The sequence below is a fragment of the Orbicella faveolata genome, unplaced genomic scaffold (assembly GCF_042242905.1).
Source record: "Orbicella faveolata isolate gen_17 unplaced genomic scaffold, um_ofav_v1 contig_2, whole genome shotgun sequence".
NCBI lineage: Eukaryota > Metazoa > Cnidaria > Anthozoa > Scleractinia > Merulinidae > Orbicella > Orbicella faveolata.
Genome location: NW_028301547.1, coordinates 6,924,273 through 6,939,805, shown reverse-complemented (window position 1 = coordinate 6,939,805; position 15,533 = coordinate 6,924,273). Strand labels below are relative to the sequence as shown.

General features: G+C 39.5%; 2 protein-coding genes across 2 annotated transcripts; both read right to left on the bottom strand.

The window, feature by feature from the left end:
* Window positions 1–826: 826 nt before the first annotated feature.
* Window positions 827–3,029, bottom strand: LOC149111748 (uncharacterized). Its single transcript, XM_089288857.1, has 2 exons — window positions 2,693–3,029; window positions 827–962 (listed from the first exon to the last, which is right to left on the bottom strand). Exons 1-2 carry the CDS (start codon window positions 2,992–2,994, stop codon window positions 827–829), a joined length of 438 nt encoding a protein of 145 aa, XP_089144983.1. The 5' UTR covers window positions 2,995–3,029.
* A 5,319-nt stretch (window positions 3,030–8,348) lies between these two features.
* On the bottom strand, window positions 8,349–15,476 carry LOC110049775 (ELMO domain-containing protein 3-like). Its single transcript, XM_020755601.2, has 5 exons — window positions 15,070–15,476; window positions 13,842–14,071; window positions 11,522–11,860; window positions 10,330–10,537; window positions 8,349–8,888 (listed from the first exon to the last, which is right to left on the bottom strand). The coding sequence occupies exons 1-5, from the start codon at window positions 15,345–15,347 to the stop codon at window positions 8,564–8,566; spliced, it is 1,380 nt and encodes a 459-aa protein (XP_020611260.1). The 5' UTR covers window positions 15,348–15,476; the 3' UTR covers window positions 8,349–8,563.
* Window positions 15,477–15,533: the final 57 nt, after the last annotated feature.

Genomic DNA, 15,533 nt, shown 5'->3' with positions numbered 1-15,533 from the left:
TCAACCCAGCCAGGCAGGGTTGATCGTTAGTTCACCACTCTATTCATTAGGCCAGCACGGCTCCCACTAGTAACAATGCATACTCATTTATTTGAGTTTGTCCGTCGACTCTACCACGTGTGTCAAATATATACAAAATAGCGTTTACCATTTGAGACACATGGCGTGATCTTGGGGCAAGTTTGGTCAGAAGGGGAAGACTTCAAAATTATTTTCGCACACCGCCGTTATATGACAAAAACTGTGCATTATATAGTTCTTTATGAGTCTCGCTACAAGATCGAGCTTATATCGGGGGAACATGTTTATTTAACACAGTAGATTATATAATGTTGCAAATGCAAAATGTAACGATCAAATCATGTTCAAACATCCACACAGGCGGTAATTTTCTTTCTCTTATTTTTGTTTGTTCTTGCCTTGCCGTTGTAATAAATTGAACGACGTCAGGCCTACTTTAAAAACTTTTAAATCCCAGGCCGCTGCATTACAATTACAAGATTCGTCGTGTTCTGACCTCGACAGAATCGAGAATTCGGTAGTGATTTTAACGTCAGCTGTTTCTCAACAGACAGCGAAAATTAAAGACATCTACAAGATGATTAAAAAAATCTATAAGACTAAAAAATCTGAGAGGACAATTCGACTGTTTACACTTAACGACTTTTAAACATGTAAAGGCAATATGAAGCGTCGGATCCAGTCACGTCAGTGTTATAGTAGTCTATCATATATATGCTGGTTTACTCTCCATAGAGCTAATAAACAATGTTTTCTACATCGTGGAATCACGCGTCAGAGGTAAGTAAATCAATTCTCATCGTCTTTAGTCTTCTTCCAATTCAGATGCAGACGTTTCCTCATTAGGGTGTTTTGTAGGCCGCGTCTTTGCCTTGTACTTGTCTTTGTTTGGATTCACATAAGGACGAGGCAGAATGATGAGATTGGAACTCTCCAAAACACTGTCAGGTCATCAACAATCCTGCAAAATATGTATTAAAGAAATAAACCTTAAGCTTTAGCCTGGGCGGTAGAAAGGGTCCAGTCTGACAATTAACATTGTTATTACAGTCGAACTCCTCCACAACAGCCACCTTGGCCGTTGTAGAGAACTGGACGTTAGTGGAGGTTCGACCCTGTTTAAATGGTAGAGTTTACAACTTGGTGATTAATAGGCCCTTTGCACGATCCGGTCACAAGGTACGGAATTTATTATGCTGGGACGCAAGTTACACAGTGGCACTTTTAAAACAAAGGGAAGTCGGGCTGGACTGGTACGAGTTCCTTTGTTTTGGAAGTTCCACTGTGTAACTTGCGTCCCAGCATAATTAATTCCGTACCATGAGACCGGATCGTGCAAAGGGCTTATTATTAGTCTCGACTCTAGAAAGGGAATGGAAATGGTAATAAATTGTAATTCTTTACTTATGGTGCCAACTCCGCTTAGCTAAAAAGCTACTTCGCATGAAGCCCAGTCTTAAAAGGTTTGAATATAAAAATGCGCGATTTTGTAACATATACTTTGAGTCACAGACGTTAGTCCCCAACCGAGTTTTCAAACCTTTTACCCATCTGCTACAAGCACTATGTAGACATCAAACAATGGCTGACACCTCTTCCCCCGTATTATTACACGTTCCAAAAAGTGGGATGGCTCTGACGTACAATGTCATTCCAGACCTTTATCGATATAAATCAAACCCAACTGCTATTCTTGAAGTTCGAAAATAAAATCAGTGATTGTGAAAATGTCAAAAAAATGTTTGCTTAAGTTACAAAATACATAGATATAATACAATAAATAGGTTTTAGTAAAACAAAACGAGTGAAAAAAAAAATTGACCATATTTATTTTCATGAATCTTGCGCAGCTTTGCATGATACGGATTACAAATGACAAAGATTAAATGGTATCCTTTAAAGGTCTCACGCTCCAGTTCTCCATGCATCCAGACCTTCCTTTAAAATGCCCGGGCGTGCTGAATAAATATTCCCTTAATTTAAGCTGCCTTTTTGAGGGAAACAAACAGACTGCAACCTAGACCTTGTGCATGTCGTTGAGCAAAGGAGAGGGAGCCTGGCATCGAGGTTGAATAGACCGTAAGTTGAGACCAGTTACGCAACTTAAAGAATTCGCAGTGAAAACTGAGAACATGTCGTATCATGCTTTTTTCCCCCTTTTTTCTGCTCTTTAAGTTAATATTTTTTGGTAAGTATTAAGCATTGTTCTACTACCGACTTTGTTCCGTCCGTTTTATTTTCCAGTTTGCTAGGAAACTGTGGGCAAAGTTTCAAGGAGCGATGCCCAGCCAGTGACGTGAACACAGGGGTCCACCACAACGGGATACAAAAAACATCCTGATATTACGAGCCGGCTACGGCTGTGGCCATTTTTAAAACATGCATTGGCCAACTGGAACATCAATACAAACTAAAATGCATACGACACCTAATTTGTCAAATTCCTGCGGCTAAAACGAATAGATTTCGCATTCGTCCTAATCGAAAACGTAAACAGTATTGTAGAAATTGAACGGGATGAAGATTACACAAGGCTTAGTTAATTACGTCATAAATACTCGATCTTACATTTCAGTTAAAACGTCCTCCTTTCTTCTCATTTGAAGGTAAAATTAGGATTATTAAAAATATGTTGTTCACTAACTGATCAATGTTTTTTTTTTAATTAAACGTGTCGTTGAGTTCTAAGGAGCAAGGATTTTTTTTCACCAGTATTGAGCTTGTTTGATATAACGGTGTCAATGCATGATAGCAAAGGATCATAGTCAGGCCACGCACAATTTCAAGAGAGTAATTAAGTGGAAGATTGTTCTTAAGGACTTCCCCGAATTGGTGATGAAAGTCGCGCCCTGGATCTTCTTTGTTTGCCCAATGATCCGCAAAATTTCCTCTTTCCAAACGCCTGTTTAAACGATATGTGGAACAAACCAAAAAGAACGCTGCAGCGAACAAAAATACACTTTGAAGTCTCATGTTGGCTTTAAAGGCAGTGAACGTCGAAATAACAAGAACGAACTCGAGAGCGCTTTCTGGGAGACTAGCCAGTCGATTGTTCAGTGCTATGCACTCTATTGTAAGTTCGATTGGGCCTTCGCGCTTCAATTAAGAAGGGCGATATTCAATGCAATCCAGTAGAAAGTTCTCTAGATCGTGTATTGATGAACTTTTTTTAATTGCTATATAGAACGTATCGTGAACAAATCAAGCACAAGGGTTTAAAGGCAAAGCCGGTAGAACGAGGATCGATATCGGCCATATGTATATCGACTGGAATTTTTTTCTATTTCCATGACGATGGAAATGATCAGATTTTATCTCTTGTGATGGCGCGAGACAAGAAATAAAAACTCAGTCATAATGTTCTCGATCTGCTATTATTTCAATTATCTTTTATACAAGGAAAAACCCGGTCATGTTGGAAGATAATCAAAATCAGTCGTAAAGATGTGAATGAAAGTGATTTTGTCTCGCATTTTTAACTCTTGGATAATTTAAATAAGAGGAGTTCATGTTAGGCTAAGCTTGTCTATCCGTGTCGTTTCGGAAGTACTTTTCATTTTTTAGGGAGAAGTGCTGTAACTGAGACAGTCATTATGTATATTGTTATAAACTTGCTGCATAAATTTAATTTGCTACGTATTTTTCAGTCAAACGTATAATTCTAGTTAGATATTATGTTGATAAACACAGGAAAACCCTGGATTAACAGTTCTCACTTTACCAGCCTTTTTATTACCAATAAAGGTTATCTTTCCAAGTTCGAAAACTAAGGCTTCTCTGTGTAGTTAAATATGTAACATGGCATGAAGGTGTTTACGAACCCTCAACAGCAAAAAGTTCCCGTTATGATTTTTCGTACGAAATTAAACATCCTCTCTGAGGAAATGTGGTACGTAATTTTGTAAGGTTCCATCTGCTAATGGCCGACACTTTTGTGTGAATAATCATGATGGGAAGATGGGTGAATTAAGAGGGAGTCAAATTATTCGAATTCGCGTTAATTTTCAGGTAACAAGTTCCAAATGAGTACTTATCATTTTATTTAATGTTGTTCAATTTTTTGAGCTACAAGGAATAATCTCGTCCGGACGTTTCGAAGAATTGCCTAGTTCCCAGGACACGTGATTGTAATTTATTTTCAGATCGCGTGGTATTTGTGAAAAGCTTATGCACCGGCACCAATCCACCGCAGGAAAAAAGTTGGCGGCTGTACATTTTACCACAATGCCTTGCGAACCTAACACAGCCTATAAGGCACTAAGAAAGCCAAATGTTTATAATATTTGTCCCTGTACAAAGGACATTGAGTAGCCTGGGTTTGAAGATTTTATAACGTTTCTGTACGTTTTTATAAACGTTTTTAAAGTTGTCGTGCGCTAAGAAGTGTGGGTAAATGTACCAGTCGCCATCTTTTTTTCTACGGAGGATTCGATCCCGTTCCCAGATATCTTGAAAGAGACTTGGAAACGAAAAGCCCGTGAAGGATCTGTGGCCATGTCTCATTTCGACTGGCGTTCATCCACACTACGCCGGATAAATTTGAAAACGGCGGTTTCAATCTGAAAACGCATCAAATATTTTGCGTCCACACTGCGCCGGAGAAATTTAAAAACGCAACAATCACCAATCATTTTGGATATGCGTTTGCGGAAAACTCAGTCAGGGAAATCACATCGGATTATCGTAACTGCAGTGTTTTCGAAAAACTCCTTTTCCAAAATGTTTTCCTGTCCACACGAAAACCCAAAGGTTAGGCGACGTTTTCAAATTCCTCCAGCTTGAGGAGCGTTTTCGAAAACTCCGTTTCCGTAACGGATTAGTGTGGACGGTAGGCCTAACCGTAGAAATAAAGCTGCGTTTTCAAATTCTTCCGGAGTAGTGTGGATGCTGCCCAAATCTAGGGTAATATAAGTGAGTGGGGAGGAACTCCAAATTTAAACACAGTTTCATGTAGTTAGGGTTAGCATTTAACTTGAAGTTAATAAAGGTAATTTAACCGCTGCGTATATAGTAGCGAATATGCGAAGCTGACTTTTTGTGCATTAGTGCCTCGTCGAATTAAAAGCACATGACGAATTAGCTGATGATCATGAATTGTTGAGTTGAGTTCATTGTACTCAGTTCTTTACATGTAAGTTATGAGAGTTTCCCCGATGCTGCATGAAATCATATAAGCTACTCCGGCCGGAGGAATTTGAAAACGCAACTTTAATTCTACGGTTAGGCCTGCCGTTCACACTAATGCGTCACGAATACGGAGCTTTTCGAAAACGCTCTTCAAGTCGTAGGAGTTTGAAAATGTCGGCTTTGCGGAAAGCAATTTGAAAACGAAACTTTCCGGAAAAGGTGACATCACGTTTATAATGTGATTTACTTGCCCGGCCGAGTTTTCCTGAAGCAAAAATCTAAAATGACCGGTTATTGTTGCGTTGAAAACATTTGATGGGTTTTCAGAGTGAAACCTCCGTTTTCAAATTCTGCTGGCGTAGTAAAACCCGCCAAAACCCGTAGTAAACCCTTAACCCAATCTGAAACGCGATGGTTATGGATACAGGCTTGGCAGATCTTTTAACATCTAAAGAAAACGCATCCCTTCGCGCGTTCATATTGCCTCTTTGAGGTGTTACGTGAATTTTCTAGAGGAGACAATATTGGTGTAAGTACTCTTAATGATAGATCAGTAACAAGTACTGGCTTTCATTGCCTTCTCCCGCAATTATTATATCGTTCAATACGGAATCAAGTATTGTTGCTGCATGCTTTGAACAGCTAGGGAGCGCAAAAAAAGAAAACAAAACAACATAACAAAACTAAAATGAAATTTAAAAGCAACTTAAAAACAAAAAAAGTATTGGGAATTAACTGAATTCCAACAAAATTATTTTTCTCTCTTTGAACAGGAGGTAGTTTTGCTTTCTTTCAAATCGATGCAAAACTATATCCAAGTTTCAAGTTAAAAAAACAAAAAAACAAAAAAACAAAAAAACAAAAAAACAAAAAAACAAAAAGGAGAAAATTATATTCCATCGTGAACTTGTAAGATTTTGCCATGAACTTCTCAATTCCAAGCACAATACATGATTCGACATATGAACATATCTTCTTGATACAAATTGCAGCCAAGAATTTATCGTGATTGCGAGGTTGCTCAAGGAAGGGGGGGAGGGGGAATGCCAGTGCCTCCCCGCCTCCCTGAGGATTTACTCTCCGAAGCTGTCTACTTATTCCTGGCCTAAATTTTGATATGTCCACTGTTTCTCTTTCTCTTTTTTAATTCCAATTGCCATGGCAATAGCATTTTGACACGCAGTTTAAGCCTAATTTTACCTTTTTAGACTAAAAATCCAAAGGAGGGTTTCATCCCCTCCTCTTTGTCCACACTACGCTGGAGAATTTAAAAACGGAGCTTTATTTCTACGGTTAGGCCTTCCGACCACTCTAAAACCTCACGAAAACGGAGCTTCTCCAAAACGCTCTTCAAGCCGGAGGAACATGAAAATGTTGGCTTTGATAAGGTAAGATGAGTTTTAATGTGGACGGAAAACATTTTGAAAACGACGCTTTTCGTAAATGATGGCGCTGAGTAAAACGCGGATATCATGATTATCGCAAACACAAATCCAAAATGACCGGTGACTGTTGGGTTTTCAAAGTCCCCCAAGGTAGTGTAGACGGAACACATTTGATGTGTTATGAGAGTGAAACCTTTTTCAAATTTGTCCAGCGTATAGTGTAGACGGGGCTTGAGTTTGCGTCCACGTCTTATTGATAACAGCCCGGATAGGCAAATACATATTCCGGCAGGAAACACTCAAAACAACAAAGTTGCCACGCCGAAATGAAAAACAAGACAAATGGTTATATCACTATTTCAAGGACTTAATCCAATTATAAATATTTGTACGTTTCCTTTTGCTTGGCAAGAATTTAAGTTTTGCCGGCATACCAAACGTGTGAATTCCCTTTGCAAGAAAGTTTCCAAATTTTCCTCTGTAAAATTGCTTCTAAAAGAACATCACTTTTATTCGGTAAGAACCTTGCGATGACGCAACGAATCACTTATGCTCAAAAGAACTCATTCATGGTTTGGACCCTCGGCCCTAGAGAGGCCAGTGCTTCGTTAAGAAGAGGAAGGCAATATCACTTAACCTTGAATTGATGAATAGTTTACCTTGGTTTGACTCGAATAACTCCGCGATATGGCTACATTAAAATCCCGCGTGTAAGAATCTACATTTTTTGAAGTCTGCATGGCAAAATAGGTTCTTATATTTTGGGGTAAGTTGGTTCTTAATTTCTATGAAGGAAATACAGCTGTTGATTACCAGAAAAATAAATAAACTTAGGTTTGGTCATATAGTCCTCATAGCATCTGTAACATTTGATCATATGTCCTAATAGCATCTGTAACAATTTTAACGAGCATATTTCCGCATACAACCTGAGACAATCAACTACAATCAGATTTTTGTACTCCTAGATACAACACTGTTACTTATGGGAAGCACTCTCTGCGTTATGTAGGACCCAAATTATGGGGCAAACTGTCTATGGCTGACAGATCAGCCAAGACACCGCAGGCTTTTACAAACTATATTCGCAAAAGGGATATAACTCGCTTAGTGGACACCGGCTGTAAGGGCTGTATCCTATGCTGCACATAATGCCCTTGAAGTCATTTATTTTTATTGTATTAATATTAGTATTAGTGTAGTTTTTTAGCAGTGTCCCCTAATTAGTATGGTGTATTATTCCCAGGCTATAAGGTTTTGACACTTTAATAAAGTTCTCACTCACTCACTCATAAACGTACAGTACTTATTCACGACTGTGTTATGATAAGCCTAACACAACTTATTACAGAATGCGTATAAATGCAGTAAGAGTTCATATTTCAATGTAACCCACATATCAGAACCTTGGCTAAACAGATTCTTATATTTTTGGGTATTAAAATGGCAAATTTCTGCCAGAAGGTTCTTACATGCAGGTTTGTACTGTATTACTTAAACTTCAAAAAAGCTTTTCTTAAGCTTTGTCCTTTCATCCTGCGGTCTAGGTTTCTGCCTATATATTTCGAGAAGTGAAAATAGATAATATTGTGCGACGCTTTATGAAATGAGAAATATTCTGTGACCACATCAAATTTAAACAAATGCTACTGGGAATGGAGCAAGACAAGAAGTGAAGTTTACTATTATCGGGGGTGTTGAGTGAGGGGTACAAATGTAGAGCGGGTAGCGGACGGGCTGAACAGGGTTACGTTATAGTCGACATGAGGTTTCTCGCCGAAGGTCGCGTAACAATGAAAACTTTGGAAACCCAAATGGACACCTTTCTGAGAGATCACTTTATTCACGATACCTATATATCTTGCTACCAGCTCAACTGCATGGTAACGTTTATGGACACGAAATGTCATATAACTTTACAGCCTTGTGGGGTTTGAATTTGAATTCATGTACATAAACCATCGAGCACCCAAAACAAGATGGAAACCTTTGTCAAGAACAGTTATCATTTTCTTTTCGTTTCTAAAACTCTAGACTAAATGAACTTCCTCTTCTTCATCTACCTTCAAGTCACATACTCCAGCGAATCTGTCCAAAATGTCTGGCTGTTTTGCCTTCGGAGAAAAATTGTCCTCGTCGACTTTTATCAAGTTCTGGCGATCTGCCAGTACTCGTTCCAGGTTTCGGATCAGATCACGCGGCCGCTTTTTGGCGAGTTTCTCCGCTTCCCTGAGCACGAATCCTGAATCGGTGATAGTCTTGTGTTGATGTTTCCAAACTTGATAGACTTGAAGGTAAATAGCGGCATAGAACTCGACGAAGACAGATAAAACTTGATGACGGCGATTACATTCCCTGTAAAGAGATAAACACAGTCAGAAGTTGCACGGTGATAGTCTCAGAGATCGAAAGAAAATGAGATCTTCCCTGTAATTCAACAGCCGACATGTATGAAAGCCTGAAAAATTCAATTCAGATTTCAACTTTGCGATTCAGGTCCAATGAACGCAAAGGGGATGGGTTTGAATTGAACGCTTTCTAAAACTGCGAAGACTGTATTCTCTTTCGTTTATTCCCTTATTCACTCTGTGCAATCAACATTGCTGGCCCTTTCTTAGTTGGAGACTGCAGCGCAGTCACTTTTGTATGGAGCGAAGCCACTTCTTATTTTTCTGACTTTTGGGGAGCCAATTCACTGGGAGCGAGAAGTGACTGGATACCATTCGGAATAGACCAAAATCACTCACGCGGTGCTCTTGAAAGGGGAAAATTATTTTTGAATCCCTGTTTTTTTAATAATACCCTTAGTACCAGAAGTGTCCAAACAATTCCACTTCAGCGCACTTTCCCCAGTTTTTTTTCTTTTATGAGCGACATTCAACGCGGCTACATCTAGCTACGTAGGCCTGCATTACTGGCGGGATTTCTTGCAGGAGTGCTGTTTCGACGGTTCGTGGACGTTAGGTCCGAGAAGGGGAGGGAGTTTTTGCGAACGGCAAAGTCGTAACCTGCGAACACAGACGTATTTCCGGTTGTCGCTTGCCTCCGCCGAAAATCTCTCGCAGTCTACAAAGTCGCGACTGTAAATTCCGATCTCAACTTGGCTACTCACCATTTCCCCTTGCTTACGCTGTTTTTGTTAGGGGGTTTTCGGGCGCGAACTCCTGCCAGCTACACCGGCTAGGCTGTACCTTTTTTCGACTTGCTGAAAATTCGCTCATAAAACCGTCGGTGTTAATTAATCCTCATCAGCCGCAATTCACATAGTGTTAAGTTGTGATACGACAAGGCAGCCTGTTCCAAATGTTCAGATAGAGAGCAACACTAAGAACAGAATTACGCCCGAAGAGCGGCGAGAGGAAAAAGACGCTCCTACTACCCCCTTATTTTTTGCTAACCGTACTTCGTGCTCCCCCCTCTCTAATTAACTTAATACGGGCTACTAGTTTGGCTTGATTAATTGATGGATATAATTATCCCAAAAAGTTCTATCATCAATATTTTCGCATTTTGCGTGGTGAAATAATTAGTGCATTGGTTTAAAGTGAAGAACAGTTCCCTCCCAAAAGATATTGTCGGCCGTCTGTCAGACGGCCGTTTGTCGGCCAACTGTCGGCTGTTTTCGGCCAATTGTCGGCCGACTCTCAGCTGACGGCTGGTCGACAAACGGCAACAGTCAGCCAAAAGTTTTCGTTATGTTTTATACTAAGGTGTCGGCCGTTTGTCGACTGACTGTCGGTGTGCCCTTTCTTATTACTTTGTTTATCGTATCACTCTAGCATCTGAAAGTTCTCACTTGTTAAGTTTTTCCTCTCTGAGAGTTTGCAGAGCAATCCTTGTGATGTTGATAGACATGATGGCAAATGGAAAGTTCTGCGTTTCATGCTGAGACAGTTTGTAAATGTCAAGAGCGAGACCATGTGTCCGACTGTCGGTCACCAAGTACAGGGTGGTCATCAAGCCAAGAAATCCACAACCTCTTAGATCTGTTGCTGGATCGAGGCCTGTGAAAGAAGAGTTTATTACAGAAATCAATTACCATGTCTATCAAACATACTCACACAAACCTAAACCTAAGCCAAAGAAGTCAGGACTACAACCTAAAGACATAGTTAGTAGAGTGTCCTCTACTAACTATGCTAAAGATGGACACATTACACAATTGCGCCACTGCAGCTGACCTTATTGAAGCATAGTGGTCTAATTCCTAGACAGACAGACAGACGGACAGACAGACAGTCAGACAGACAGAAAGACAGACAGACAGAAAACCTTTATTTAAAGCGTGATAAAAGATTAAAGCGTAGTAGTTTAGTAGTATGCTGTACTCTGGATTGCATGGTGTGTGTTCAAGTGTTGGTCAAGATCATTGTGTTGTGTTCTTGGCAACCCGCAGTTAATAAAATGGTCAGCAGTCACTTTGGGTGAAGACAGTAGATCAGCATGGCTCTTCCTGCAACTACCCCTCCCCTACCCCTTGCTATCGTACAGAGTCGACCCTTGTGTTGAGCTATTTATTGCATGCTAAAGAGGAATCTTTGTTGACAATATTTGCCTCACTGATGAGCATAGACGTTCAGTTTCTGATCAAGCTACAAAAAATCAATTCCGAAGATTTAAAGGGCATACATTGCACGATTAACTGTTCCAAGGAATTTGGTGTATTGAATACTTTACATGTATGTGTGATGTGGCTTTTTAAACCCAAAACTTTTACAAAGAATGACTGAGCTCATTAGAGCTTTTGCCAACCAGAAATTTTTGTAGTTATTGAAGGCCAATTAATTTGTCCTTGAATATTACACCAAAAGAGCAAAAGATTTCACCTACATGTATTAGTAAGTTTCACAAGTTCTTTAATGAATGAGTCCATTTGCACCTAGCATGATGCCTTCTCTGTGCAAAATTGCATGTTCATGAGGAACAATATATTTTGCAATGAGCTCGGCAATGATCACTCTACAGGTAATACATATCTTGCTGTGTACCTTGAAAACCAATCAGCTCCCAGTGGTTGCCATAGCGAGGGCAGTCCAGCTTTGTTCCACTTAACTTCTTGTAAATGGTTTGCAGCACATGAATATGCATGGGCTCGTCGTTTTTGAACATGCACAATGCAAGTCCGAATATCAGGTTTCTCTCTGGGTGGAGGCTGTTGTTCATTTGTGGTGGTCCAAACAGTTTATGTGTGACGGCAGCCATGCCGCGGTGTTTTATTGTGGGTTTAATGAGTGACATGTGTTGCTCAAGGTAACTAGCTGTTCGACAGTGATGCATAGCATCCTGGAATGTAATGAGTGGTGAACGACTACCAGCTTGACCATTTCCTGGTAATACAAATGAAGAAAAGCGCGATCACAAGAGAAATCTACAGACTTTACATCATTCTAGTATGTTATGGCTGCCACAGATGGAGAAAAAATATCGCTGACCTTTAACTGACCAGAAAACAATTTTTTCTCTCATCTTAGTAAGAACGATTGTGCTTTATGTTAAAAACATCTATCAACTCTTTGTTTCATTTGCTGAAATGCTCTTCATTGGGCATGAATTTGTGCATGTACAAGATGGCTGTTAAAACACTCATTATCAGGTTATCAAAACCTGTAGGAGCTTTATTTAAAATTCCCTGACTTTGAAAAGAAATTTACAACTTCCATCTTCAGACACTTGACATCTCAAGGTCATGTTAAATGAGCCGATTTTTAACGCCAATTTTGAACACCAATGTCGTGTAACGTGGCACACGGTGACTTTTAACACAACATCTCATTGCGCCAACATGTTGGAAGTTTCTGAAAGCGACCTGCAACATTGTTACCTGAATTTTGCATGTTGCATTAAAAATTGTGTTACAAGTGTAACATACCATTGCCGTCAGTTGCTGAAACAAAGTTGTATATTAAGTTGTCTCTATAACATGGATTAAAAATCAGCATTCAAAATTGGCTTGTGTGACATTGCCTTAAGACTTAGCCCCAACATTGCCGACAACCTTGATAATAAAAAATTATGCGAATTAATCGCAACAGCTACATGTATATGAAGCCATGTAGATGACTAAGTGGAAGTGGTCTGACCTCAGTTGTTCGAAGAATGGATACCACTATCCAAGGGATAAATCGCTATCCAGTGGATAAATTAAAAGGTGTTTAACAAAACAACCACGCTATCCACTGGATAGTGATTTACATTATCCAGTGGAAAGTATTGTTTACCTTTCAGACAACCTGTGCCAGAATGCTCAAAAAAGAAAAGAACACCAAACTCGCAAAAAGAAAAAAAAATCTGCAAATTGACCATAGCGTTACAGCACAACTACTCAAACTGGGCCACCTAGAAGAAAACTAACTAATCAAAAGGTAAACCAAGAACAATAGACTGGTAGCTTCTCATGACGGCAAGTGACAGCCTCTTTGACGTGAAAACATTTAAACACTATCAACTCCTTTGTGTTATATACTCGTAGAGATTCAGTCCTCGACAGCGAATTATCATAATTAGAGATATCCCTCGAAAAATTTAGCTTGAAAGCTTATTTCGCGACAGCTAAACTGAAACTGTTGAAAAGCGTACAAAATGTAGGATCGATACTAACCAATGAACAAATGTCAAAGTTTCCTGAGAGGTTCCCAACATTCCATCTCGAACCTTTGTTTGTATTCTTCATTGCTATTGGTTTATTTGAGAAAAAGATCACTATCCTTTGTTCTCAAGTGACATTCTGATTGGTTCTTTTCTAAGAGGCCCGGTTCAACTAGTCACATTGTAAGAACAGTTGAGTCTCCTGCAAGCAGATCAAAACCCTTAGGAGGCAAGGTGTCCACTTAATACATGTACAAGGGAAGTTTAAAATAAAATAATGTTCAGTTTGGTTGCACATGTACAGTATGTGTCTCACAGGGAATCGGAGCTTGAAAAAAGTGCTGTTGATTTGTCTAGGCAAGTAGATTTTCTATAATAATGATAATGATAATGATAATGATAATGATAATGATAATGATAATGATAATAATAATAACTTTTAATAAAAACTGTTAACTGTGTTTCTATCGTTTTCACTCTTGCTTGCCTGATGGGCAAAAATAAGGGCCTAGGCAAGTTGCATGCCAACTAAATAAAAAATAAAATAAAAAAGAAGCAGGGCAAGCAAAATTTGAAAGCTGCTTGCCCAAAGGACAAGCTGGAATTTGAGATTTTTGTTTCTGAGCAAGTGTCTTCATGTGGAAGATGGGAGATGGCGGCCATCATTGACAAGTAAAGATTCAACTGTTCATATAGGTACAATGTATTTTAAAACAAGCATACCTGGCTGAACCGTTTCCACCAGATCCCACTCCATCTGAGCCTGTTCAAGTGTTGTGGGAGGAGAAGGTAACTTCCGAATTCCTGCTGGTATGTTATCTTTGTCAGACCTTCTCCTACGCTTACCGGGTCGCACATGTCCTGTAGTAGGACTGATTGAGGCAGCTTCCTGCCCAGAATCATTAGGAGCCTCTTGGTTTGGGGAATATCTGTTAATTTCTGATGCACTAGACCTGCCAAAAGTTATATCATATATAATATCTAAGAAATAGAAAACATGTACTGCACATGTTTCTATCGAATTATAAAAAGAAGAGTGGAAGTTTGGGAGAGTGAGAAATGCTGTGTGAACACGAGCCGAGAGGTGAGTGTTTCCACAGCTTTCTGGAGTTCTCCTAAATTTCCACGAGTGTTTCTATAACTCAAAAGAAACACAGAGAACATGTTTTCTACTTCTTTTAGAAAATACTATGATAAAAAAGGAAAACAACTTGTTTACTTTGATAATCAAAATGTAAATTCTCCATGCCAACAGCTCGTGCTAGTTCTGTGTTTCTATCGAGTTTTAGTATAAATCTACTAGCATTCTATCAAGAATGCCATCCTCTGATAGGCTACACAACTCACAAAATTAAATTTTTAACTAGAAACACGATTTTAAACCAATCAGTGCACATATTTTCTTAGGGCTGTTTTCTAATAATCCATAATCCATACCAGCTTCCAGATCCAATGTCACACCATATACTGACTAAAAGGTTCAGACATACTTCTTCAGGACTCATACATGTACATGTATATACAAAAGTTTGAGGAATGAAATCGAATTTCAAGTATTGAAGTCTATGTATTACTCACTAAAACACGCTACTGAAATCTCATGGGAAGAGTGCTATTTTTGTATCCCTAAAAGCTGGACGAGTACACGTGCGATCAACGCTTCGATCATCCCACGTAGTCAACTCAGAAATGGTAACAAAGGCGTGTGGAATAATTAAGAGGTTACAACAGCTGGTATCTGCTGGCGAGAGAACAGAGATCACAAAACCAGAGGAGCAATATCTGCATCTAGATCTACATAAGTAAAGTCGGTAAAAATCTTAACATCTTAATACGAGTTGAGATGTGAGTAGATATCCTTAAACATTTAACAGTGAACCCGGAACAGTAAACAAACTCTTGGATACGACTCGGAGACAGAATTTTTTTTTTTTGGCCAATTCATTCTTACCCTTGGCTTGAGGGCAAACTACTCGGCAACCCTTCTGTTTTTACTGGAAGCTGAGTAGGTCCATTCGACACGTCTGGATGACGAGTTGAAACCCTGCCAATAGCACTGTCTGTCTTCGTGGCAATTTCATTTGGTGAAGGATTTTGAAAAGCGCCTTCAAATTCCGAGTCGAAGTCGTCCTCGTTTCGATTTTGCTGATTAGCAGCGCGTTGAAAAGCCTTCTCTGCTTCCGCTTCAAGGTCATCGGCGGTAGACTTTGGGTTTTTTAGAGTGGTCATGGCGAAAACGAGCGTCAATATCGAAGATATAACAGACAGCTCACACTTTGGTAGCCATTTTTGTTCGATGACATCAGGACGCAGCTGATACTAACCCCTCCCCGATGAGGTCACCTTTTTACCTGCGGAAGCGCCAGCCATTGGCTCTTGGTGTGTCAAAACAAGTAAATAAAACAAGAAATGGAC